The sequence below is a fragment of the Epinephelus moara genome, chromosome 5 (assembly GCF_006386435.1).
Source record: "Epinephelus moara isolate mb chromosome 5, YSFRI_EMoa_1.0, whole genome shotgun sequence".
NCBI lineage: Eukaryota > Metazoa > Chordata > Actinopteri > Perciformes > Serranidae > Epinephelus > Epinephelus moara.
In genome coordinates this window covers 20,692,013-20,716,865 of record NC_065510.1, presented here as the reverse complement: position 1 = coordinate 20,716,865, position 24,853 = coordinate 20,692,013, and the positions used below count along the sequence as shown (strand labels likewise).

Below are 24,853 nucleotides of genomic sequence, written 5' to 3'. Positions count from 1 at the left end.
GAAATTCTTCAGAAGGACTCAGTGGCTGCTCCTTTGTAACAGGATCAGCAAATATCAGGGCGTGTGTCACAAACATTTTGTGTAATTCCACCTGCAGTTTGAGTCATTTCATGTTAATGCCAAGATGAGTTTGTGCTGGCGGGCCGGCGTACTTGTGCTAACCTGCACAGATCATCCTGTCCTGTCCTTAGATATTTAGAAACTAGCTGGCTGTCTTTAAAGCTGCTGTATTTGATATTTTATATTAAAGGGGAACTTTAGCCAGCATACAGATCTTGGGGAGCTGCATGGAGTCTGATAATTGCCCAAATTATATTAGTCAGCAATGGTTTGGGTTAAAGACTACAAGTTTAGAAATAAAAAACATCTGTGGGCATGTCTGTCTAATTTGTACTTCTGTGGCTGTGCGCCTACGCATTCTGTGCAGGCTGGTGCGGGCACCTCTCATGTGCACTATATAGTACTGTGGTGGATTGCGTGTAGCATGTAATTTGACACGTGTGTTGGGGTCAGAACTCTTTTTGATTTGGACCTGTGGTTTTCAAATTCCTTCCCAGGAGGTCTTTGATTTATTTGTTATTTTGAGAAGCCAGGACAGTAATGTATAAAAGGCCAGTATCTTCTCCCTCCTGCACTCTCGCTGCTTTTTGCTAACTTTTAAAAAGTTTTTGTGACTTATGTTTTTTTTTATATGTAATCTTTAGAAGCGGGATCATACAAGTGATAATATTCTAGTTTACTCCGCTAGCCTTTCTTCGAACTGGTCCATGGTTCTTATTGTTGTAAAGGATGTGAAGTAATTGAACTTTCGCTAAGCCCCGCCCCTTTGTAATGGTCCACAAGCTGTTGGAGTAAGCATGGAGCCCACACTGTAACTAACTGCACTCCCTGAAGAAATATTTTGGAAAAACTAAACCGTGATTCCAGAGAGAAGCAGACAGAGGGCTCTACAGTCTGTGTTTGAAGGATATATCCAGGATGTCAAACTGACTCAGCAGCAAAAACAGGTAAAAGAGACAAAGATAGTTAGAAGCTAAAGCCAAACTATAGTCTTTGCGAGCATGCGTAATTCCGTCTCCGTCCACACAAGATGAATGTACACAACAACCGCATGCTATTGGCTCTGTTAGTTCACACTGTTACACTCAGCACCCAAGTAGAAAATTTTGAGCTGTTGTACGTTATTTTAATGAGCAAAGACGAGGAAGATAGTTGAGTTATTTTATGCGCTGTTGCTCTTTGCTGATGACGCTGTGGTATTTGGTTTAGGTTCTCTGTAGATGCTTGTGAAGCTCCTGTACCTGCCATACAAACATCAGTTTGCTACAGGTTTCCACGTTTTCTCAAGAAAATGAAAGACGAACCCACAGATAATTAGCATCCGACCCTGTAGTTCCCCTTGAAGCTCTACAGAGGCTATAAGTGTGTTTTAGCTCATTTTTGGTTTAATGGTCCACAACAAATAAGATGTAATGTGTAAGAGAGCTTTAGAAGTGCTGGTAGTCAGATTTTCTTACCTCTGTGGAGAGTGTGACCAGCGTAATTTTCATGCTAAGCTAACTAGCCATGGATTTACTGTACAGACATGAGAGTGGAGTCAGTCTTCTCTTCAAGAAAGCAATTGAGCACATTTTCCCAAGAGTCAAACTATTCCTTTAACCCAATAATACACATGTCAGTTATAATGTCCTGTGTTTTATTTCTTGTTATATTTGTGTATCAGACAGGTAAGGTGGACCCTCACCACCCCCGAGTATCGGGCCACAGAGGCAACGTGTTAGACGTCAAATGGAATCCCTTCAACGACTACTGCATCGCCTCCTGCTCTGAGGACGCCACGGTCTGTACACACACATAAAGTACATTTTCAAAATGGTTCACTGACGTGTTATCATTTCCCCTGGAATATGTGCATGTAGCGGCAGGGATATTGTTTTATTGCTTCGCTGTTTAGCCTTCAAGATGAACTAAAAGTCATTCCACACATTCCTCAGCTCTGACCTGGCACAGAACGAACCTCTGTACACAGCGAGAGAAAGGACGAGTCAACAGGGTTTAAGGCTGTTTTCACTGTTGAGAGTGTCATTTATTTTTTGTATTCAGTCGATTAGATTATTTCTTTAGTGCCTATTTTTCATAGATTTAGAGGTGTTGAGTGAAGATTGTTTTTTGTGTGTGTGATTGCAGAGGTGGAGGAAGTATTCAGATCCCTACTTAAGTAAAAGTACTGATACCACACTGTAAAAAAATACTGGTACTCTGTTACAAGTTAAAATCCTGCATTGACAATTTTACTTAAAGGTCCAGTGTGTTGGATTTAGGCGGATACATTGTCAGAGGTGGGATATAATATTCATAACTATGTTTTAATAAGTTTATCAACACCTGAAACTAAGAATTGTGTTTTTGTGAGCTGTTAATTTCTACATAAGGAGGTGGTTCTCTTACACGGAGTCCACCACATAATTCTACAGTAGCCCAGAACAGACAAACCAAACACTGGCTCTAGAAAGGGCCATTCATGTTTTTTCATTTTGACTCTTCTGCAACTTCACAGTTAGATGCCACTAAATTCTGCACACTTGACCTTTATGGAAAAGTACAACCCCAGTTTTAAAAAAGTTGTGAGGCTGTGTAAAACGATGATAAAAACAGAATGCAATGATCTGAGAAAGTTTTTCATCTATATTTAATTGAATACAGTCCAAAGACAAGATATTTAGTGTTCAAACTGATAAACTTTATAGTTTTTTGTTACTGATTATGAATTTGATGCCTGAAACATGTTTCATAAAAGTTGTGACAGGGGCAACAGCAGACTGGGGAAGTTGTGGGATGCTACAGCAGTGAGGCTCCGCAGTAAAAGAGTGCAGGTACTAAACTGGCCTGCCTGCAGTCCAGACCTGACTGCCATTGAAGGTGCATTATGAAGCACAAAATATGACAACAGAGACTCCGAAGTGTTGGGCCACTGAAGTTGAATATCAAGCAAGAATGACAAAGAATTTCACTTTCAAAATGTCAACAATCAGTGTCCTCAGTTCCCAAATGCTCACTAAAAGTTGTTAAAAGAAAAGGTGATGTAACACAGTGGTAAACATGCTCCTGTCCCTTTTTTGCAGTGTGTTGCATGCATCAAATTTAGAGAGTGTGTATTTACATTAAAGTTTACCAGTTTGAACATTAAATATCTTGTCTTTGGACTGTTTGCAATTGAACAAAGGTCAAAAAGGATTTGCAAATTATTTCATTCTGTTTTTATTTTAAGTTTTACACAGAGTCCCAACTTTTTGGAATCGGCGTTGTAGGCAAGCATAACCAGGAAAACATACTTGAAGTATTTAGAATAAAAGTGCTTTGCACGAAAACTGCATTACTGTTAAAGCAAGATTTTACTGTTTTACTGTCGTGATGATCTTTATCTGTTTTGTACAGGATTGTAACTAATGATTATTTTCATTATGGATTAATGTGTTGATTATTTTCTCCATTAACAGATTGTTTGTTTGGTTTGAAAAAATTCTGAAAATAGAGGAAATACCATCATAATTATCCAAAGTGACACCTTCACAGTGCTTTGTTTTGTCCAGCCAACAGTGCAAACCTCAACATTATTAGAATTCAATTAGAATTATCAAAACAATGCAAAGGAAAAGTGGCAAATCTTCACATTTAAGAAACTGGAACCGTGAAATGTTTTTTTTTATATGAAAACAAAATTTTCTGTCTGTTGACTAATCAACTAATAATTGTTTCAGCTGTGCCTGTATATAGTGTTTGGTAGTTTAATTTATGATAACACATCAGACTTTATAAGCTCTTAAAAGGTTTTGTTTGCAAAAATCTGAATTTGTAAATCATAGTGCAGTAAAAAAAAATACAGTATTTCCTGTGGAAGATTTCTCCTTCCTTAAAAATAGCCTGGCTTTCCATGAGTCAAAGTCAAGGATCATAAGGACCTTTGTGATCTTAAAGGACAATCATGGACATAACGTTATCTGTGATACTACAATGTAACCTTGCTTCTTCTCGTTTTGTTTTACACAATGTTAAGCATTTTATCTTCACCTATAGTGTCCCTGCCTGTTGTCATTGGTTTTGTCCGCTTTTTTCTTTTCATAAAAAAATAATAAAAATCAAGTATATAAAAAAAATACAATATTTCCCTCCAAGATGTAACAAAATAAAATTAGAACAGTATGTAAAGAAAAGACTCATGTCAAGTACCTCAGTTTTGTACTTAGTTACATGCCACCACTGTCTGTTTGTTAATGTGTTTTCCTGTGCATGTGTATCTACAGGTGAAAGTGTGGGAAATCCCTCCTCATGGCGTGCTGAAGACCCTCACAGTACCGTGGAAGGAGCTTCAGGGTCACAGCCGCAGAGTGGGCCTCATCGAGTGGCACCCGACTGCTAACAACATCCTCTTCAGTACGGCCTATGACTACAAGGTAACACAACCAAACACACACACTAACACAGACACAGCTAAAATGAATAAGGAGGACACACTGTAACTTTTACTGAAAGCAATTATGTATGACAGTGCAGTCAAACAGGTCGCAGTTGTTTGTAGCAGCTTGTTTCTGGTTAACAAATCATAATATAAATTGCTCCAGGCGACAGGCCTGAAACAAGTTCATGATCAAGTATGACAAGGACGCCATATATAAGCACAAGAACTCAGATTACTTTCACTCTGAGCTACTGGTTTGTTGCAAGCGGAGATGTGACCAAGACAGCTTCTCTTACAAGTAATAAATTCTAAATGACAAATAGTCCGTGTCAAACTGCATCTGCCCTGAATATAATATAGAAACCAAGTGAGGTTAGGTCACACAAATAAGGAAATTATTTCAGACTTTTTAGTGGACTGTCACAGTATTTATTTAACTAGATGAAACCTGCTGTTAGTCTGAACATTTATAACTTCAGTAAGTGAATTTCCTACAGAAAGATCCAAGCCTCTGTGTGCCTTTCACACCCGCAGGTGATGATCTGGAACCTGGACTGTCCTGAGCAGGTGATAAAGAACCCCGTGCGGACAATCAGCCACCATACAGATGTCGTCCTCTCGATGTCTTTCAACACAGACGGCAGCCTCTTCGCCACCACCTGCAAGGACAGGAAGGTCCGACTCATGGAGCCACGCTCAGGAAACCTCCTCCAGGTGATGCTTCGTGTGTTTGTGTGTGTGTTATGTGTTGTTTGTGTTTTTAGACAGTTCTGCAGTTAATTTTGGACACGCTCTTATTTTTAAAGACCATTACCACAATATGCACCAGCTCATCTAGTGTATCACGTCACTGCAAAGAAAACGTGTAGTTAGGGCTGTTATTTTTGGTTTTGTTCTTTTAATAAAGGTCCAGTTTGTAGGATTTGGTAGGATTTGGTAGAATTTAGCAGTGTGGTTGCAGAACTGAATTTTCTGCCTTGTGCCAAGCGTGTAGGAGAACTACAGTGGCTGATGCAAAAATGCGAATGGCCCTATCTAGAGCCAGTGTTTGGTTTGTCCGTTCTGGGCTACTGTAGAAACAACATGGCGAACTGTGTGGGAAAGGACCCGCTCTATATGTAGATATAAACGGCTCATTCTGAGGTAACAAAAACACGTTTTCTTAGTTTCAGGTCAACGAATGAAAACATAATCATGAATATTATGTACCATTTCTACCAATAGATGCCCCTAAATCCGACAATAGCGGACCTTAAAAACAAAGAGGATTTACAAGAGTTTATTTTAGATATTAAAAAATTGATAACAAAATCTAATTTAAAAAAAAATAATAATACAAAAATCTGGGTAAAAGTTTTTTTAAATGCGATTTGTAGTAAAAACACTCTGTAGCTGATCCGTTTTTTCAAATTAATTTTAAGGACTCATTTTTTGAGATGCACTCTTCACAAAATAACCTGATTTTAATTCAAACTGCGGTGAAGAATGTATTACTGGGCCTGAAAACACAACTTTTGGATATGGCTGGACAAAAAAATCTGGGTTAAAATTAGTTAAATTGATATTTTCCTTGGTAAAGAAACACCACCAATGAAGGACCAATGGTTAACATGGCTGTGAAATCTTTTCAATGAAGAAATTGACTCACAAACTGAGACTACAAGAAGCACAACTATTAAGAAAATGGAAAAAATGGACACTTTACAAGACTCAAAAAGACGACACTGGACTGGAATGATAATCAGTAGATACACTAATCCTTAAGGCAGTAAAAATGTGTACTTGCCCAAGCAGGTTTTGTTTCATTAGCTCTTATTTTCTCTCAATTATTCTATTATGCTGTTGTAGCTGACATGTCAATGTCACAAAAAATGTTTTTAACTTAAGCTAAGATTCAAGTGAAAAAAACTATGTTTCTTTTGAAAATCTAGATATTTTCAATCAGTAAAACCTAAAAACCACGAGTCTTTGTTGCCGCGTACGATAGTCAATAGTACTATAGCCAATAGTTGCATAAGTGGGAGTTCCCTGCTCCTTTTCCCCTTCCCAGCCTGGGCACCCATCCAGCACCACACAGCCAAAACTGACACCTCTGGCCTGAACATAACTCCGCAGACCTCGGGGTCACCAACCAGTGACTCACACACTTTATATCAGTCTGCTCTCACTTTCCCTCGCCTGCCAAACAAGCTCACCTGGAAACATAAGGAACATTACGTCACAGTGCCGTAGTGTTGAGCTGAAAGTCTTCTAACATTTTCATTTATCTGCTGGTATAATGGAGGATAGGAACAACTTATGTAATATTGTTAATGTCTGTTCCAAAATAATTGGACCCCAGCAGAGAGACTTGCATTCCCTCTGGGAGAAACGTGTGGCCCAGAAGGCAAAAGTAATAGTGAGGCAACCTGACCACATCCTGCCCAGTGAATTCATTGTAATGACCTCAGGTCAACGCTTTAAAGCACAGATAATCAAAGTCCTTCATTCCTTCTGCTATCAGGCTGCTGAATGCTGACAGAAGTTTATTTTAAATGAATATGTGTGTGTGGTTTATGATAACTTGGTTTGTTCAGGTGTCTTTTTTGTGACTTTCTTGGGATTGTACTTAATTTATGAATCAGCACTGAACTTGAACTGCACTTGGTCCTTGTGTGCACCTCTTGCCCATATACTGGCCGATTGTCTCTGACATACTGTTGTTTGCTGCTGTTGTAAGATGGTTGTTTGTGTTTGTGTCTGTGCTTCGGATAGACTGGAGAAACTAAATTGCCTTTTTTAGGACAAATAAAGGCGTCTGAATCTGAATCTGAATCTGAATCTGATTATTAGTCCACAGCTTTAATATTAAACGCATAATATATGTTGTGTGTTCGCAGGAAGCCAACTGTAAGACGCACAAAGCCAGTAAGGTGATGTTCCTGGGTAACATGAAGATGCTCTTCACATCAGGCACTTCACGCTGGAACCATCGACAGATGGCTCTGTGGGATCAGGTGAGAGAAACTGACAGCATGGGAAGTATTCTGTGACAAAATCATCTCATCTCAAAGGACCACCTTATGTCTTTTTTCTTTACCAGGCTTATGCCTGCATCTCATGATCGTCATCTCTGAATGGAGCTGGATCAGGTGTCAATATGTGGAGTTTCTGTCATGTGATGACAAACACAGTCACTTGTTATCCGGTGACTGAAGCTCCACACTGTGGTCATGCAGTGACACCTGAACCAGCTCCATTCACTGATGAAGACCATGAGATCAGCTATTTGTGGTCACTACAGGCTTTTTTCTTTTTAGTAATCATCTCAATTAATTCAATATTAAATTTGTTACATTCTTGGACCGCCAGTCACTCATTGCGTGTTACATTGAATCAGTGAAGAAATCTTTTTCTCACATGCCTTAATGGTGAGGGGAGAATCCAAAAAAGGTGAACATTCTTTTAAAATTGAAGTAAATAGTGCAGGTGTTAAACAACAGCAAATCTATATCAAAACATCTGTTTACAAACACTTTCAGACCTTGTGCAGTGTAATCCAAGTCTCATTTATCCAGCTGTATGCTCAGTGCTTTCCAAACACATGCATTTCATTAAGAAGTAACGATATAAAACACTTCCGCCTACGACTCACGAGCTCTGCTTGAGCAGAATTCAAATGCATATCTGTGCCCAAGCACACTCCTCGGCCTTGACTGTTTTTTACTGACCTGTTTTAAATCATGTTTTAGTGAAAATGCATGTGTTTGGGAAGTACTGAGCAAACGACTGGATAAATGAGACTTGGATTGTTCTGCATAAGCTCTGAAAGTGTTTGTAAACCGATGTTTTGATATAGCTTTGCTGTTATTAAACGCAGTCCCCGTTTACTTCAATTCATGTGGACTGTTCGCCTTTTTGGGATTCTCCGTTCACCAAGGGGGCATGCAAGAAAAAGTTTTCTTTACAAAATCAATGGTAACACGCTGTAATTGACTGATATACAAATGGTCATTTTGTGGGTGAAGTTGTGAGCCAAGATATAAGAACAATCCTCAAAGCAGAGAATTAATAATTTGAAAAAAATGAAATGATGGGCAGCATATTACATCACAAGTCTAGTTAGCTGTATTTCCAGGAATACATCATGATAAATATTGGAGGCCAGGACAATGATAAAATAAAAAAGAACAGTTGAATATTGAAATAATTATAGAAAAGAAAAATAAACCCTTTGAAACCTGGAGCGACATCACTTTTCATGTGCTGATTTCAGACGCCTTCAAACCTTTGATCCCTGAGCAAATTGATGTGATTTCTTTTAAAAACATGAGAATAAAGGCAGTGAGCAACTTGGTGAGATGTACCCCACAAATTGCAAAACAAAAACATAGATTTATAAAGTTATTTAAAAACAAAATCAAGACTCAAGATTCAAGTTTCAAGAAGTTTATTTTCATATGAACAGAAGAAAACTCAGCGGTTTGCACCGTGCAATGAAATTCTTAATTGCCAGTCTCCCTTCACATAAAACAATAATGAAAATTAGAATTAAAGTTAGATTTCAGAAAAATAGCAAAAACAAAGATATACGTTTAGAAAGGGAAAAAAAGCAAGAGAACAACTATGTTCGTAATTATTATTATTACTAGTACATTTTAGAATTAGGTTACAGAATTATTTTAATTTTTAAGCACTCTTTTCAGGTCATTTCTCTGTTTGTTTTGAACTTTCTTTTCTTTGTCTGTCTCTCTTTTTTTATTTTATTTTATTTTTTTTAACTAATTTTCTTGTTTTAATTTGATCTTTTTACTAATTTCGTGCTCATTTTTTTTGGTCATTTCTTCCGTCGTTGCTCATTGCCTTCTTCCCAAGTTTCTAAAAGAAATCAAGCCAATTTGCCCAGGTTTCAAAGGGTGAAGGTGAGGTATGTTTAATATTTTGGACATTAAACTTTGGGAAATAATGTACAATAACTCATTGTTTCATCTGTTCTGCTCTAAATATCCTCACGTCTCAATCAAACACTTGGACTGTAGAAAAACCAGATAAAAACATGCAGCACACTTTCGCTCTTCCACCCGTCTGTGTGATCTCATGTCTGAGATGCTGCTCAACATTAAGAGGAAACTCTCTCTGTCACACAGCTCTGCCATCTAGTGGACAAACTGGTGAACTTTGGTGTGTTTTGATGTGTGTGTGTGTGTGTATGTGTGTGTATCATGGGTAGAAGATTATAGCCGAGGCACGGATTAGGGAGCACTCAGTGTTTTTAATTCAGCACTGGAGAGTGCTTCTTATATAGAAGTGGATTTAAATGACTGAGTGTTTTGATGATAGGGAATGGTGTCCATGTTACTGGTGCTTAAATGTGTTTTTTTTTTATCTGTGTGTGTGTCTTTGTAGGACGATCTGTCTGTGCCTTTGTTAGAGGAGAACCTGGACGGTTCATCTGGAGTACTTTTTCCTTTCTATGACCCTGACACACACATGCTCTACCTTGCTGGGAAGGTGGGTGTCTGAAAGTAAGCAGAAAGTGTCCATACATTCATATATTGTAATATTATTGTTATAAAGACTTCTCTTGTCTCTGTCAGGGTGACGGAAATATCAGGTACTATGAGATCAGCTCAGAGAAACCGTATATACACTACCTAACAGAGTACCGCTCGCACCTACCTCAGAAAGGAGTGGGTAAGAAACACACACACACACAAATACACTGCTACTGTGTACTTTATTTTTAATCAAACCTCAGTATGTGTGAGGTCTCATTTAACTATTTTCTCACTGGTATGTGTGTAAAATGCGTCTGTTGGGAGTCTCTGACTGCGTCCTGACCGTACTGACTCGACAGCACCTGTAAGCAAAGCTGCTGTGCAAATAACCCTGCAATATTTGAATAGGCAAACCAGCTGATCACAGCGAAGTCGTAGGTCATTTAAAGTGACAAGCAGACAGACAGACATGCACTTATCTTTTAGACTTTAAACTCAAGAATATTGTCGGATGGAAGATGTTCAGACACAGTTAAGAAACCAGTATTACTGGTAGTTTTTTATGGAACTGAACAGCAGCAGCTCTTTGCTGCTAAGATACAGAGACACAACTGAGATAAAAGCCACTGTTTCACCACGAGAAATGTTTGCAGGCTCAACATGTAATAAATGTATCAATAGATCAGATATATTCGGGCATTGAGGTCATTTCTAAAAGAACATTTTGTTGTAAAAACAAGTCCAGGTTCAAAGCACAGCAGAGTACACAACTGAAACCTTAAAAATATGGTGTTCCCCAACTTCAAAGGAGTCCGAAAATATAATCGATCATTTAGAAATTAATTCCAGATTCATTGTGAAGGTCTAATGATCAATATATTTTAATTGAAGTGGGTGTTAAAAGGGTTAAAAAGCCGATAATTTCTTTACTGCTCAGGGTGAGTGTGGTCCTACTTTGCCACCTTTGAATTTTCCATTACAATATGAACATATATGTGCAGTTGTTAAAGGGCTTTTAACACTTCTGCATATTGCAAAATGAACAGCACTTAACTCTACATCAGTGATACTCAACCTGCAGCCCATAGGCCACATCTGGTCAGCTTGTTTATTGAAAAAAAAGTGCTGGAGGGGCAACAGAGGACTGGGCTCTATCTGTCGTCAAATCTTAGAGATGCCCCTGTGTACACCTGACCTGTGCAGGGCTGCTGTGACTGTATTTGCCTCGTTGTAAAGTTGCTTGTTTCCACTTCAATGCTCATAAAAATACAACCAAAGATAGTAACGTACATCATATCCTCGGCCTGTGTGTCTTCCTGTAGGCGTGATGCCAAAGAGAGGTCTGGATGTGAGCTCCTGTGAGGTGTTCAGGTTCTACAAACTGGTGACAATCAAGAGTCTCATTGAGCCTCTTTCCATGATCGTACCCCGCAGGGTGAGAGAACATCGATCCACACAAACCACAAGCACCACAGCATATAAAATAAATGCACCCAATTTTACCGTAATGTATTACGGAGATCTAATTTAGTGTCTGTGTACATGTGTTTATATGTGTTGTGTATGTATTTCCAGTCGGAGTCATACCAAGAAGACATTTATCCAATGACGGCGGGTAACAAACCTGCTTTGTCTGCAGACGAGTGGCTCAGCGGCATCGATAAAGGTCAGAATTAATGTGTGTGTGAGACATTTGTATATGTTGGCAAGCTGCTGAGGGATTTAACAGTCTGGTGGTGGACTGCTCCAAACTAAATCATAATAAGGGTCCAAATATACCTAAAAAGAAAAGCAAATACAAGCAGGGCTGGGTGGTGAAATACGGGAGAAATGATTTGGTATTGAGACGGTCAGTACAGGCAAAATGAATCCAAATTATGTTATGTAAAAAATACAAACTCATGTTACATACATTTAATTTTCTCCCCTACTGTGTATAACATTTAATAAAACTCTTCACATTATTAAAAACTTCTTTTCATTTTGATTTTGTCAACAGATATTTTTATCATCACAATACAATAGTCAATTTATGATACAATCAAATGGTTGCCCAGCCCTATATTCTGAGTACATACTTTAATTTACAACTTTTCTTCACTGTTTTAGTTCTATAGTAGCTCATCTATTGGTAGATTAAAGATCTACTGGTAGTACCTTAAAAGGTAGCATTGGTGTTTTTCAACCTGGACCCTATTTTCCCATGTCTTTGTATCTTATTGACTAATAGGCACAACAGTTTTTGAAATTGGTCAAGTATTGAGTGACAGGGCTGCAGCCAGAATCCGCGAACCACTTAGGGCAATTATGAATCGTCAATGTATGCCCACTGAAAGTGCTAATTTTTGTTGCTGACAGGCTCAGATTGTTATTCTCAGTGTCTGACAACATTATGAAAGGACCCTACAGAGATCGACCTTTATGTGAAAGAGTAAGATTTTCTTTTGTTTAACCAGGAACAGCCCCAGAATCGTCACCAGACTCCATTGAAATAAACTGTAATTTTAGCGTGTATAGAGCCAGCATATTTTCACATTTAACTGTTTGAGTGAGGGGTTTGTTTCAACCAAGCCAGAGCTGGTGATTGTTAAAATAGTGAAAAGACAAACCAAGGCTGTTTTGTGAGTTTTATTTTGTTTCTGTGGACTTAGAATGAAGTGTGTTTTATCATGATAAAATTATTGTTTATTTAAATGCAGTTAAGTGGCGATTTTGGGGCTGTTTTCAGTTAAACAAAAAGGATCTTACTCTATCTTTGTAGGGATCCTCTCCATAAGTTGTCAAACACTAAGAATAATGATATGAGCCTGTCAGTGGCAAAAACAAGAACTTTTAGAGGACCTAAATTAACGGTGCATAATTCTTCCTCGTGGTTACATTGTAGACTGTTTTGCAGCTGCTGGCCACAGCACTCTCGCTCAATACTGGACCAGTTTAAAAAATAATTGTTGGCATTAGTCACTTATGTTGTGTCCACACAAAAAAATGAATTTTGAATGGCAGAATATTTTGTGTTGACTCGCTTCATATGCACAAATAACTTACGTCAAATGCGCGTGAAATCGCTGAATTGACGAATGAAATTCCATCGGTATGTCATCAGCGCCTTATGTCCCCGGAGCATCTCATTGCTGATTGGCTTGCAGCGTGAATTGGTTCTTTTTTTTTTCAACTCTTGTGAATAAGCGTGACACAAAATTGTGCAACTCACTTCATTCGTGCCGTTTCATTTGCGTATTCTGCATCATTCACATGGGTCCATCGCACCGCCCAGCAGGAACTCACCTCTTATTGCGGGGCGTCGGTGGCTAAGTGGATAGAGCAGGCGCCCCATGTACAAGGCTGTTGCCGCAGCGGTCTGGGTTCGACTCCAGCCTGTGGCCCTTTGCTGCATGTCATTACCCCTCTCTCTCTCCCCCCTTCACACACAATAATAATTCATCAGATTTAATCACTGAGAACATTTTCTCAGGATCATTCAGCTCATCTCCGTCCTCTTGTCTCTCTCTTTGTCTTCCAGGTCCGGTGCTGATGTCTCTGAAGCCTGGAAGTCAAGTAGCAGAGTCGTACTCAGAGATGAGCAAGGTGACTGGAATCTCGCAGGACACTCGCAGGTCTAACAACAGACCGGGCATGCTGCAGGTGGCGTACATTCAGGACCAACTGGGAACCAAAGATGGCAAGGAGGACAGCAGCGATACAGGGGACGACAGGGGTCGGACACCTGTTAGCAACGGGGAAGACTTCACACTTTGCTCTCCACCCAAGACAGAGAATGAGGTATTTGATGATTTTATATCCTGCTGTTTGTACACAATTTTTTTAAAACCATGTCAGTGTTATTTATTTATGACGAAATAAATAATTTCATAAGTCCAACTAAAGAATTAGAAATGTGGCCTAAACTTTTATATTGTTAATGCACTAACCCTGAAAATTACTGACTGAGATAAAACTGTTTTCTAACCACAAAATTAAAATAGAATTAATTAATAAAGAATGTCAAGACTTAAATAAAAATCTAATCAAATAGTTGTCACTTTGATTGATGTTTAATTGGCCTCTTTTAATTAAAATAATACAATTACACTGTCAGCAGTAAATAAAAACTTGAATTTAATGATTTTTTTTCCAATAAACATGAAGAGGAGGCTGAGTACTTATTTTTAGTCCTGTCAGGCTGCGTAAACAAGCTCCACCAATCAGGTCAGAGCAGTCTCTGTGTGGCCTGAGGGGCAAAACCTGGGGTAAAAAAAGCCCACTACGTACCAGCTGCTGCTCAGAAAGCTTAAGGATAAGGCCGGTGATGTTCTATATTTTTGTTATTGACAATAAATCCCATGAAAAGACCAAAACCAACATTAAACTAATCCTACTTAAGTATTGTCTCTGTATGCAGAGACTGATAAATTTTATTGCTCTGTATCCACTGTCGACTAAAATAATACATGTGTGTGTCACGGTTCCTTCATTACAATAAACACAGGCCCTGCAGTTTATTTCGTGTCGACTGTCTACTGCTGTTTGAGTGATGTTTGCTAAAAACTACAGCAGGCCTAGCGCTTTTCTGGAGCTTACCGAAATAGATAACAATAGAAAAATAACATTCATAAAGTGAGCTTGCACTTTTGAGCCATGACTGAAGAACGCAGAGTGTAAACATGTAGCTACGTAATGTTAAACATAATCACCTGACACATCTTTGTCATCATTAGGGGACAGTAAGGAATTTTAAAATGCCAGCTATGTTAGAATGAATCACCAGTACGCAAATACCGACAGCCATACTTAGCAACCTTGAGACGTGAGACCTTAAAAATAGGGAGTATTTTGAAAACCAAAACTGTGTGGTTTGAGGGTCCTCCCCCAGAAACATGTGAGTTTCAGAGACTTTGTTTCCTGTATATTGGTAACAAAACAGTAAGTACACTGCAACAGCATTTTTATGTTAAATACTTTTAATTTTACTTTTTATTCTCATGAAAAAATACAGAATAATTCACCCCTGTGGTGTAAACTTGCTTAAATCTCTGGCATACCCCTTGCACCTCTACAGCTCCACCCTCGTGTCCAAATATTTGCATGTCTGGTTGGAGAAATTTAAGATGGCGACGGCCAAAATGCCAAACTGGAGGCTTCAAAACAGCAGTTCACAAACCAATTATGGCCATCTAGACATGCTTATCATAGTTAAACGTGGCGACAAGGCGCATAAAAAGGCGCAAGCAGCTTACTTCCGCATCACGTGTTTGCCAAGGAATGTCATTTGGTGCAACTGTATGGCTAAGACGTAGGGCTTTTTGATGCTGTACAGTGTCAGTAACAGGTTCTGATAATGAGAAGCAAAAAAAGGTGTGGAAATGTGTCGTAAATTGGGAGAAATACAGGCGAATTGTGACCCTGGGAAGAAACTGTGCGAGGGTAATGACAAACGAGAGTCTCCTGGAAGAATCAAGAGGGTTTATGAGGATGCCAATAGCAGCACTGTTTGTCTCAGAGTTTACTTATTTCAGGACTGACCAGTCAGGAACTGATATTAAATTTGTACTGGTTCTTGATACCCATCCTTTATCAGCATTAACCGGATTATGACAGTTGGATGGTGAGTAGTCTCTTACACAGACGCTGATGATGTCAGCACGCTGGCTGACTCTGTCGTCTGTGGACATTCCCATAGGAAAGTTGTAATAGAACTAGCGCTGGCTCCCAGCGGCAGTGATGTGACTGGATCCAAATCCGTGTACTTCTGTACTTCCTCGACCAACGGCTGATTAGCTTTGCCTTACACCCGCCTACACCGGAATTGCTGTTCCCTGAATTGTTGTCTGTAGTACAACAGAAAAGGAAGTGTTCAGTGCATCGCAAGAAGAGATTAAAATGGATATGATTTCATTTGATTCAGCTATATTGCAGAGCTGCAACGTCCACAAGATTGGAGAAATTAAGGATTTACAGCGTGCCGTACCTATGGCAACGCTGTCACTTGGTCTGGATATCCCCGCCCATTTCTATTACAAAACGAAAGGCGAATGTCCCCAGACTCCCATTCTGAAGTAAGGGAGGCTGGTCACGTGAGACTAGATGGTGAGAGGAAACGGTTCAGAGAGATTTTAGTAATGTAAGGTAAGGTTTAATGTCCCCAAGGGGCAATTTGGGACACATACAGTAGTCATGAGTACAACAATACAAACACATAGAATCCAGTATCTCACACTGTCAGGGGTAAGTCATGGACAATTAGTGGTCACTGCTGGTTAAGATAAGCATTAGCAGACGAGACGAAGGACAATCTGTGCCGCTTAGTGCTATGTTTAGCGAAGCAAAACCTCCACCCTGTTGAGAGACAAAAGACTGAGCTTTAGAGGTGGCCCTCTCTTCATACAGATGCTGATGGTTATTTAAAGTAACACCACTGATCTTACAGCACAACTTGACCACCTTCTCCAACTTGTTCTTGACAATGTTAAAAGAAACGGACTCAATAAAAGCAGAATAGAATAATTTCATGATTGATTGAAACTCCTCAGCTTCCTTAACAAAGAGTAGGTGTTGGTTTGCCTTCTTAATTAGTACATTCAACTGAAACTGAAGCAGTAAGAGTACTTAAACAGTGTACGTGTCTCCTCCGTATCTGGTGTAAATTAAACCCCTGATATATTCCACTATATTGTGCATGTGTTTCATCCGCAGCTGCGTCTGAAGTTCCACAAGCAGCAGGAGGAAATCCGACGGTTGAGGGACCTCCTGAGCCAGAGGGACGTCCGCATCAAACAGCTGGAGCTGGAGATTAAGAACATCAAAAACTCCCAGACTCACTCACTTTAAGACTTGCCCCGAGCCACGACCTCACCTTCACCCCCTCGTGGGAACACATGCATTACTGTACAAACTTAACCCCGTCTTCAAACCACCACACCTCTTCTTAGGGTCCTGACTCACCTCTTCTCCTCTAATGAGCCCACCATACTCACCGCACACACGGGGGTGATTTCAACCTCGACTTTGTGTTTTCTTTCTGTCTGTCAGTTTCACACAGGGTGCACATATTCTTTGTTGGTGTACATACACTCAGACACGGAGTCTCACCCAGCTGTAACATGATTTTAAACTCTTTGCACCTGTTGACCCTTACCCCTTTTATTTTTTATGCTTCACAGCTATGCAAGTTATTGTAATTTTTAGCTTTTTTATGCTCTTTGTAGCTGAGAGATAAAAAGGATGTCTGTGCCTGTCTTGACTGAATGATGTGGCTGTCTGCGTGCTGTTTGAAAGTTGTTGCAGGGCTGGAGCAGACATCCTGTGTGATTGTACGATAACGCTGGATTTATTTTCTATGCTTGGTGATTGTTTTTTTGTTTTGTTTTTTCAATATTTAAACTACTGTAAGTGGAGATGGCTGTGGTATTTTAATGTATGTGTGCTTGAATGAGAGCGATCTAAATGAATGACAGTATCGTGATCCCAGCTGTGTTCATTCGTTCTGTTGAGCTACATTTTTGTTTTTAGTTTTGAATGACTGGAAAATTGGTGACAAATCAATCCGTTTCTCAGCAGCTATTGTGTAAGCCATTTCTGTAACTGATGCCATGTAGCAGTTCTTAATTTTTTTATTTATTTTAAAATACAGTCAAAGAAAAAAAAATTCAATTTAATCAAGTACTTGAATTCGCGATTGTAATTTTGGAAAATACAGCACGCAAACTGTTTTAAAAAGGACGGAAAGCCTGCTTTAATTTTTCCTGATGTGGAGTCACTGTGAAGAAACAGTTTAAAGCCATTGCAGAGCCACAGTCCTGCACCACCTCTGGGTTAGTTTGTGTTCCACGAGTCCTGAATGTGTTTTCTTCAAGACGGTGGTTTTATTGTAAAAACCTGAGAAACCTGAAACATGACACTGGGGGTTTCTACTCGTATTTTAAGGGGACAGTTCACCCCAAAATCAAAAATACATATTTTTTTGAGTGTTGTAGAGATTTCTGCCTTCTCTCTAATGTAATGGAATTAGACCGCACTCTGCTTGTGGTGCTCAAAGCGTCATAAAGACATACACTGAGCCGAGCTTTTGATCTGAGTGATTCATGGATGGGCTCTGCCGTCGCTGATTCAACTTGATGAGTTGGTGGGAAAAAAGCCGGCCGCGACAATTAGGGCCAGCAGTGCAGGACACACCGCATCTATTAGGGCAATAGACACTCACCGATGGCCTAACATTGACCGACGGCCAACTTTCAACTTGGTGTGTCAGGGCCTTTAGATTGTACTAACCGGGCAGACGTTGAACTGACCATTTGCTGGGATGAGTGCGGGATCGGAGATGGCAACAACAGACAGTCTGCAGAGTCAGGACAGTCCAGGATCAGACCTCTGGTGCAAGATCAAATTCATACATTGTTTGACTGGAGCCGTTTCAGTACTACTTGGTACTGGGTTATTTTGATCGATATCTTAATTGGAATCAAGTACCAATACCGAGCCCTACTTAGAGTTAATTTACAGTTTAAAAAGCAGCCTACACTCAAGGTCTATTACTCGCTTGTTCTAGAGCTTTAAACAGTTTTCATAAGTAGATGAATTTTGGAAGTAAGTGGACCTTGAGTAGAGATTGATTTTAATAACTGCTGTTACCAAAGTCAAGAAGACATAAGATCAATTTTAAATCAACAGGGCTGATAAATCCTAATTGGACAAGGAGATGGATAGAGAGATTCCCAGTATGATGTTTCAGCTTTGTTAGAAACCTCTTCACTTCATTTCAAGTGTAATGACAAAGCCTGGACGAGGCTCGTGGAACAGAAGTGAGCTCAACAGGGAGACTTCATCCCTTAATATGAACATTTTACTTACATGTGACAGAGAACTCATTAATTTTTTTGAATGCTTAGCTTTGATGATCTGTCAATGCAACCGCAAAGACTTACGTAACTGTAAAATGTACACAAATTCACACCGAGCAGTCAGTAATCCTAATGGCATATAGAAATGTGTTTTCTCTCAAGGAAGTCCTCAATGATGTTCAGTTTTTCCCATGGTGCTGTCAGACCAGTTTCTCATATATGTCGCGTTAAGAATTCAAACATTCCCTCGTCTCTCACCTGTATGTTGAGAGCGTCAGTTCTCTGATTGGCATGTAAATATGCATCCATGTTACTGAAGCGCTTGCAGATATTAGGCAACACAAACAACATAGCTGTACACCCTACCATAACCACTCAGATACAGCACAAACTATCATGCATGCCTGTGTTTATGTAGTCAGAGGCACAAGCACCATAATGATATTCCAGATTTGGCTTACATTTTATTACCACTCGTCAAAGATGTAACAAATGGAAACTGCCACACCAACCCACACACATACAGACACACTGGCCTCAATACAATTGTGAACCTTTTGACCTCTGGCAGAGACAGTTCCAGCACAGCTTCATCTCTGGCTGACTTTTGTCCAGGAGCAGCTACGCCCCGGCCAGTTTAAACTCTAAACCACCACTGCTGCTGGTGGACGAGTCTCAACACATTCCCACAGTGCACTGCTGTTTTTACAGTCGGTCAGTGGAGTTGTTCAAGGACTGATTTGGCTGTTTGATCACATCACAACAGTTGAAGGTGACTGATTGTACTTGCAGAGCCATTCCAACCAGCGTTTATACAAAGAGATTTTTCCCCATCCGAAAAAATATTTTATTTGTATTTTTTTTTTTATAAATGTCCTGCCTCTCAAAAGTCTGCCTGGAAATGCAAATGACAAATGATTGTTTAAAATGTCTGCCAACACTGTGCATCTAAAGAACAATCATTGGTTAACTTGGGAATTCAATGCTTGATGCAGTTTATACCACAAATAAATACTGCACATCTCTAGCTAAATAACAAAGCAGCTGCCATTTTTGGGCCCGTTTATTCAGCACTGTTTTATAGTGACTGAACTGTCAACAGCAGATTGTGTTATATCACACACTATCGAAATGTTTAATAACATATAAATAAAAAGATTTTAAAATAACCATATGAATAATCGGTGTAATAAAAAAATCCTTAAAGAAATTATTAAAATTAACTAATTATTGTGAAATGTTATTTCATGATCATTTTTCATAACCGTTGTATTGGATATAGTTTTGATTTAATTATAGACATGTTATTTTCAAAAGTCTTTTTTTAATTTTAGTGTGACAGTTTTTTCTAATAACGCATTTTTTAACGTGTTTTTTCTAATAACGCATTTCATATTTATTATTATTTCATCATTTATTATTATTATTTTCATTATTTCATAACGTCATATTTCAATTATCTCTGCCTCTTAAAGGTCCAGTCAGTGTGAGGGATTTAAAGGGATATATTGACAGAAATTGAATAGAATATTGATTACTATGTTTTCATTAGTAAATAATTACAATCTATGTGATTTTATTACCTTAAAATGAACCGTTTATATCTACATATGGAACAGGTCCTCCTCCCGCCTCTTTCAACAGTAGCCCAAAATGGACAAACTTAACACTGTCTCTAGATAGCCCCATTCACGGTTTTGCCTCGGCCACTATAGTTCTCCTACACGCTTGGCAGACTGGAGAAGTTTCAGCTGGCTGCAATCTGCAACCTCACCACTAGATGCCACTAAACTCCACACACTAGACCTTTAAGCTTTCAAGCTCAACAGTTGCTACCAAACAAAGCCAGCCAGCTCCTGTTAGCTAGAGCAACAACAATACTAATATAATTCTGAATCACCCAACTAGAGGCTTCTGCTGTAATTTAACAGGCACAGTCAGCAAACTTCTGTAGCTTCTAAGTTTGGCTTAACTAGGTGCTACACATGCTATCTACTTAGCCAGTTAGCCATCCAGGTAGGTAGCATGTGCAACCTTGTTAAACTAAATAAATAAAAGGGAAATGTTGGGTTGTGAAGCTTACTTACTCAAAATAGTTTCTGATTAATGATCGACTAATTAATCATTTAAACTCCAATGTTTCTATTCTAGCCTATTGTAGCTTAAACCTCTGAGAATAATATACCTCAGGAATATTCCTGTTAAAAGCCCCGTACACCCACACACAGGTGTTTCCACTTACTGGCTGACAATCAAACTGTCTTTACAGTCCCAGTGAGAAGGCTTTTAAACATCTGTGTGGGTGGACCATGGGTGTGCAGAACCTTTAAGCACTCAGGTATTGTTAATTCATATACTGCCGATTCATATTTTGGAATAACGTGAGCTATTCAGTCTTGTTAAAGGGGCATTCCAACAATTTTACACATTAATAACAGGATAATGCCAAAGTAGTGAAACAGTAACACAAGTAGAGGCGCTACTGGGGCAGGTTTCACGAGGATATTTTAGACTGGTCTGTTGGGTAAGGCCAGTCTTGACTTACTCTTAGATTAGTTAGTTAGTTCAAAAGTCATGCTACTCCCACTTAACAGTGGCACAAACCAGGGCTGCGATCAGCCTCAAAAAAATGTAGCAATTGTTTATTTAAATGGAAACGGTAGCACATGAATACCTTGTTGTGTTAATCAGGCGCACTGCCAGTTAATATGGTGGCATTAATTCAATTCAAAGGGGCTTTACTGGAATGGGAAACATGTTACTTAGCCAAAGAACGTGTGAAATAAAAACAAAAATAGTCCATACAGTAAGTAAAATCTATTAGAATTTGGTCACTGCCAATTGGGTAACACCTCTGACACACCCACCAAACAAGAGGAAATATACCTCAAAGACCATTCACACCATTTCAAGGAAACATGTTCAACCCAAAAAACGTAGCCGAACGGTGCATACTGTTGCCCAGGTGTTTCACCTGATTTTGAGTTTTTCTTTCCTTTTGGACATCTCTTTCTTTGCATCTTTTGCCATGTTTGTAAGTCTTTTCTGTGTTCTTGTAACGGTTTGTAACTGTTGAATTTCTCCAGAAGGCAAACATTTTCTGTTGGAGCGAAGAGAGATGAGTGGGTTTGGCACAGCTGCTCAGTCAGCCATGTTTTTTAGCGAGGAAAAAAAGTCCTAGTTTACCCACAATTCACAAAATAGACAGCTTTGAGCAACTCATGAATTTCAGCGTCTATCTGAAGTCTCAGTAAGTCCATTAGTCAGATCCAAGCCTTTGTGAAACTGGCCCCTGTGATACCAGAGCAGGTCAGGCTGTGGAGGCAAAACCTCTGATTGTACTGAATCAAGTGAGGGTGAGTTTTATAGGGTATAATTTCAACTTTCATTTGTAAGGGGAAGAATGCTATGAGAACTCCTCAGGCTGTCATAAAAGTTGAATAATGTCCTCTGTCTTCTTTAAACAGTAAGCCTCTGTAACAAACTGGTTGTATGGATTTTTAAAGACATGACTGTTTGCCAGTTAGGGAGGGTCTCACCAAAAATACACTATTGGGTGCATTGTGGGAAATGTAGGATGCAGCATTTCAGAAATTGGGACCAAAAGGATATTATGACCACTAACTTTTTGAGGTCACCAGCTTAATTCAAGTGCAGCACTAAATTGTTGGAGTATCCCTTTAAATTTATGAATGACTTACTTTAATTCGATGTTTGTAGTTTTGGTGACATGTTCCTATTTCAAAGCTGATACTAAGACAACAAAATAACGACTTCACTGCCAGCTAGATCAACAAATACCCACTCATATGCTTCGATATCTGTGGTGCACCACCCTGTGTCAGTCAGTGCCTCACGTGTGCAGATAGAGTATAATTTCAGTCTCCACTTGTTATACATTAGTATGAATTATTAACAATAAGCAGCGTGGAATGAAAAAGGAAAGCCATTTCTTCACAAATCTTTTTCTTGCTGTTTTCTTCATGTTATCTTATGAACGAATCACCACAATGTTGTGGCGCAGCGATGATTGCTTTGCTGTGCTAAACACTTCTAATAGATGGATCATCATTCTGTTGCTCTATTATGAATGTGGCCAATACCAAGTCCTCAGAAAAACATCTCAACAAGCCAAATGAGAACAACAATATCAATCCATTCCAGAGACCTCTCGGTATTAAGGCATGCACACTCTGACAGTTTCTTACAATATACTGGAGCAATAATGTAGCTGTGGAGTCGACTGTAGAATTCACTGTCTGATTTAATAAAGTATTTCATTAAAGGGTTGTTGCTGGGTTCATATGAGCCTCACTGTGCCTGGTCTGCATGCATTTTGATGCAGTTATTGTGATGTCTTAAAATTATGTTAAATGTACTAAGTTAAAACTGAAAAAGATTTTACACCCTTACATTTAATATTGTTTCTGAGATATTAATCACATAAAATATAACTGAATATTTCTGGAAATGCAGTTTGTCTCTTCTCTAGTAGATCAGAATATTATCTTACCTAAAACAATAAATTAAAGTATAAAAACATTTCACTCAGTGGCTAAAACCCATTAATATTTGAGCAGAGTTAGCTATATCTGTTGCACAAACAGCAGGCCCTGTATCTTCCTCAGTTAACTGTTGACTATTTGGAGTATTTCAGGCTGCAGCATGTAGACGGTCAACATTTTTCATCTGTACACGACTGCCTGACTTGTGTTTGAAGTTAAAAAAAAAAAGGGCTCCAAAAGAAGCAGCAGCCCGGAGAAGATCAGCAGCTTTAAAACCTTTAAAAACAAATTATTGCTCCTCAAAAGCACTGTAATGCAGTTTAGCTGCTGTTGTTGGGCTGAATGTTAAAAATAAAGGCGTTACAGACCAGTGCTCTCCGTCTCAGGGTGACATCACTGTTCAAGAAGATTGAAAAATGATTATTTTGTTTTGTTGATACAATACAGGCTACAAGCAGTGGCAGATATGCCCCTTGTGGTTATGCTACTCTGCTTTTCCCCAAAGAAATCTAATATAATTGAGTAAATGTTCTTTTGTTCTCCTAATATTCTATTCAGAGTATTGAAGACCACGTTTACTTGTTGGGGGTCCTTGATTTGCAATTAGAGCAGCACAGATTATTACAGCATGGATTTAAATTTGTCAGCTAAACATTAATTCTGTGAACTCTGCTCCTGCTTAGTATAACACAAATATATTTCAAGATTAGTAATACTGTTTATGCCAAATAAGTTCTATACCTTTGTTGTGTAATTTGAAAATTATTTTTGCCTCTTTTCAGGAGTGAAAATAATGCTCGCCATTCTGTGTAAAAGGTTCTGTTGTGGAATAGGGAGACAGAGTTGTCTCGCCTTTAAGCTAGCAGCGGAGGTAGTAACAGTGCCAAATCAATGTTTGTGTAAAAGGGTCACCCAGCAGTATGGGACAAGTGTGACATTTGATGACATGTCATGTGTGCGACCCACCAGTGGGAGATTAAGAAAGCAGCTTGCAGCAGTTAGCAGCTAACTCAAAGAAGAACAGCAACTGAAAATGTCCGCAAAATTTGGAAGACAATGAGGTCCGCAAGCTCCTTACCCTCCGAGCAGAAGTCGAGATCAGCTGCCATAAAACAGGGACAGTAAATGATTGTGATTGCCATGTTACGCCATTGTTATTGTTTAGAAAGCGCTGCCAATGTGTTATATGACACACTAGAAGCCGCCGCTGTCATGCTGTCCAACTCTTTTGCTTCTAGCATGCTATCTAAATTCCCACACTACGGCGGTATTATACCTGTGTTGTTTGGTTCTGTATAAAAAAGCAAAGCCGGCATATTGAAAAGACTCCATTGTGGCCCTGTTGCGGGATCTCAAGGGCTTTAAATACAGGTACATAATAGTGTCGTCTCTACAGGATGATTTTGCAACTATTATGTTATCCCAAAATGATGTACAGATTTTTTGGCATTCTGTAATCTCAAATGGCTTGAAAAGTAGTGCATAATAGCTACCGTAAACAGGAAAAATCTCCCCAAAGGAACACGCACCAGGACCCCCTCAGGTTTGGGCTGAGCCCCAAGTGTTTACGTCGGGCTCCGC

At 39.2% G+C, this 24,853-nt stretch overlaps 1 protein-coding gene across 4 annotated transcripts in view; it reads left to right on the top strand.

The window, feature by feature from the left end:
- coro2aa (coronin 2Aa) overlaps positions 1-23,606 on the top strand; it is a 72,014-nt gene extending 48,408 nt beyond the window's left edge. For 3 of the 4 annotated variants that reach the window (XM_050043868.1, XM_050043867.1, XM_050043869.1), the window contains 10 exons: positions 1,724-1,840; positions 4,302-4,451; positions 4,991-5,170; positions 7,336-7,452; positions 9,842-9,946; positions 10,033-10,129; positions 11,256-11,368; positions 11,509-11,599; positions 13,454-13,713; positions 16,624-23,605. In XM_050043868.1, the coding sequence (XP_049899825.1) occupies positions 1,724-1,840; positions 4,302-4,451; positions 4,991-5,170; positions 7,336-7,452; positions 9,842-9,946; positions 10,033-10,129; positions 11,256-11,368; positions 11,509-11,599; positions 13,454-13,713; positions 16,624-16,758 (1,365 nt within the window). In that variant the 3' untranslated portion in view covers positions 16,759-23,605. Of the gene's footprint in view, positions 1-1,723; positions 1,841-4,301; positions 4,452-4,990; positions 5,171-7,335; positions 7,453-9,841; positions 9,947-10,032; positions 10,130-11,255; positions 11,369-11,508; positions 11,600-13,453; positions 13,714-16,623 lie in introns of all 4 variants that reach the window. The other variant, XM_050043870.1, reaches the window with a different exon arrangement.
- Positions 23,607-24,853: the final 1,247 nt, after the last annotated feature.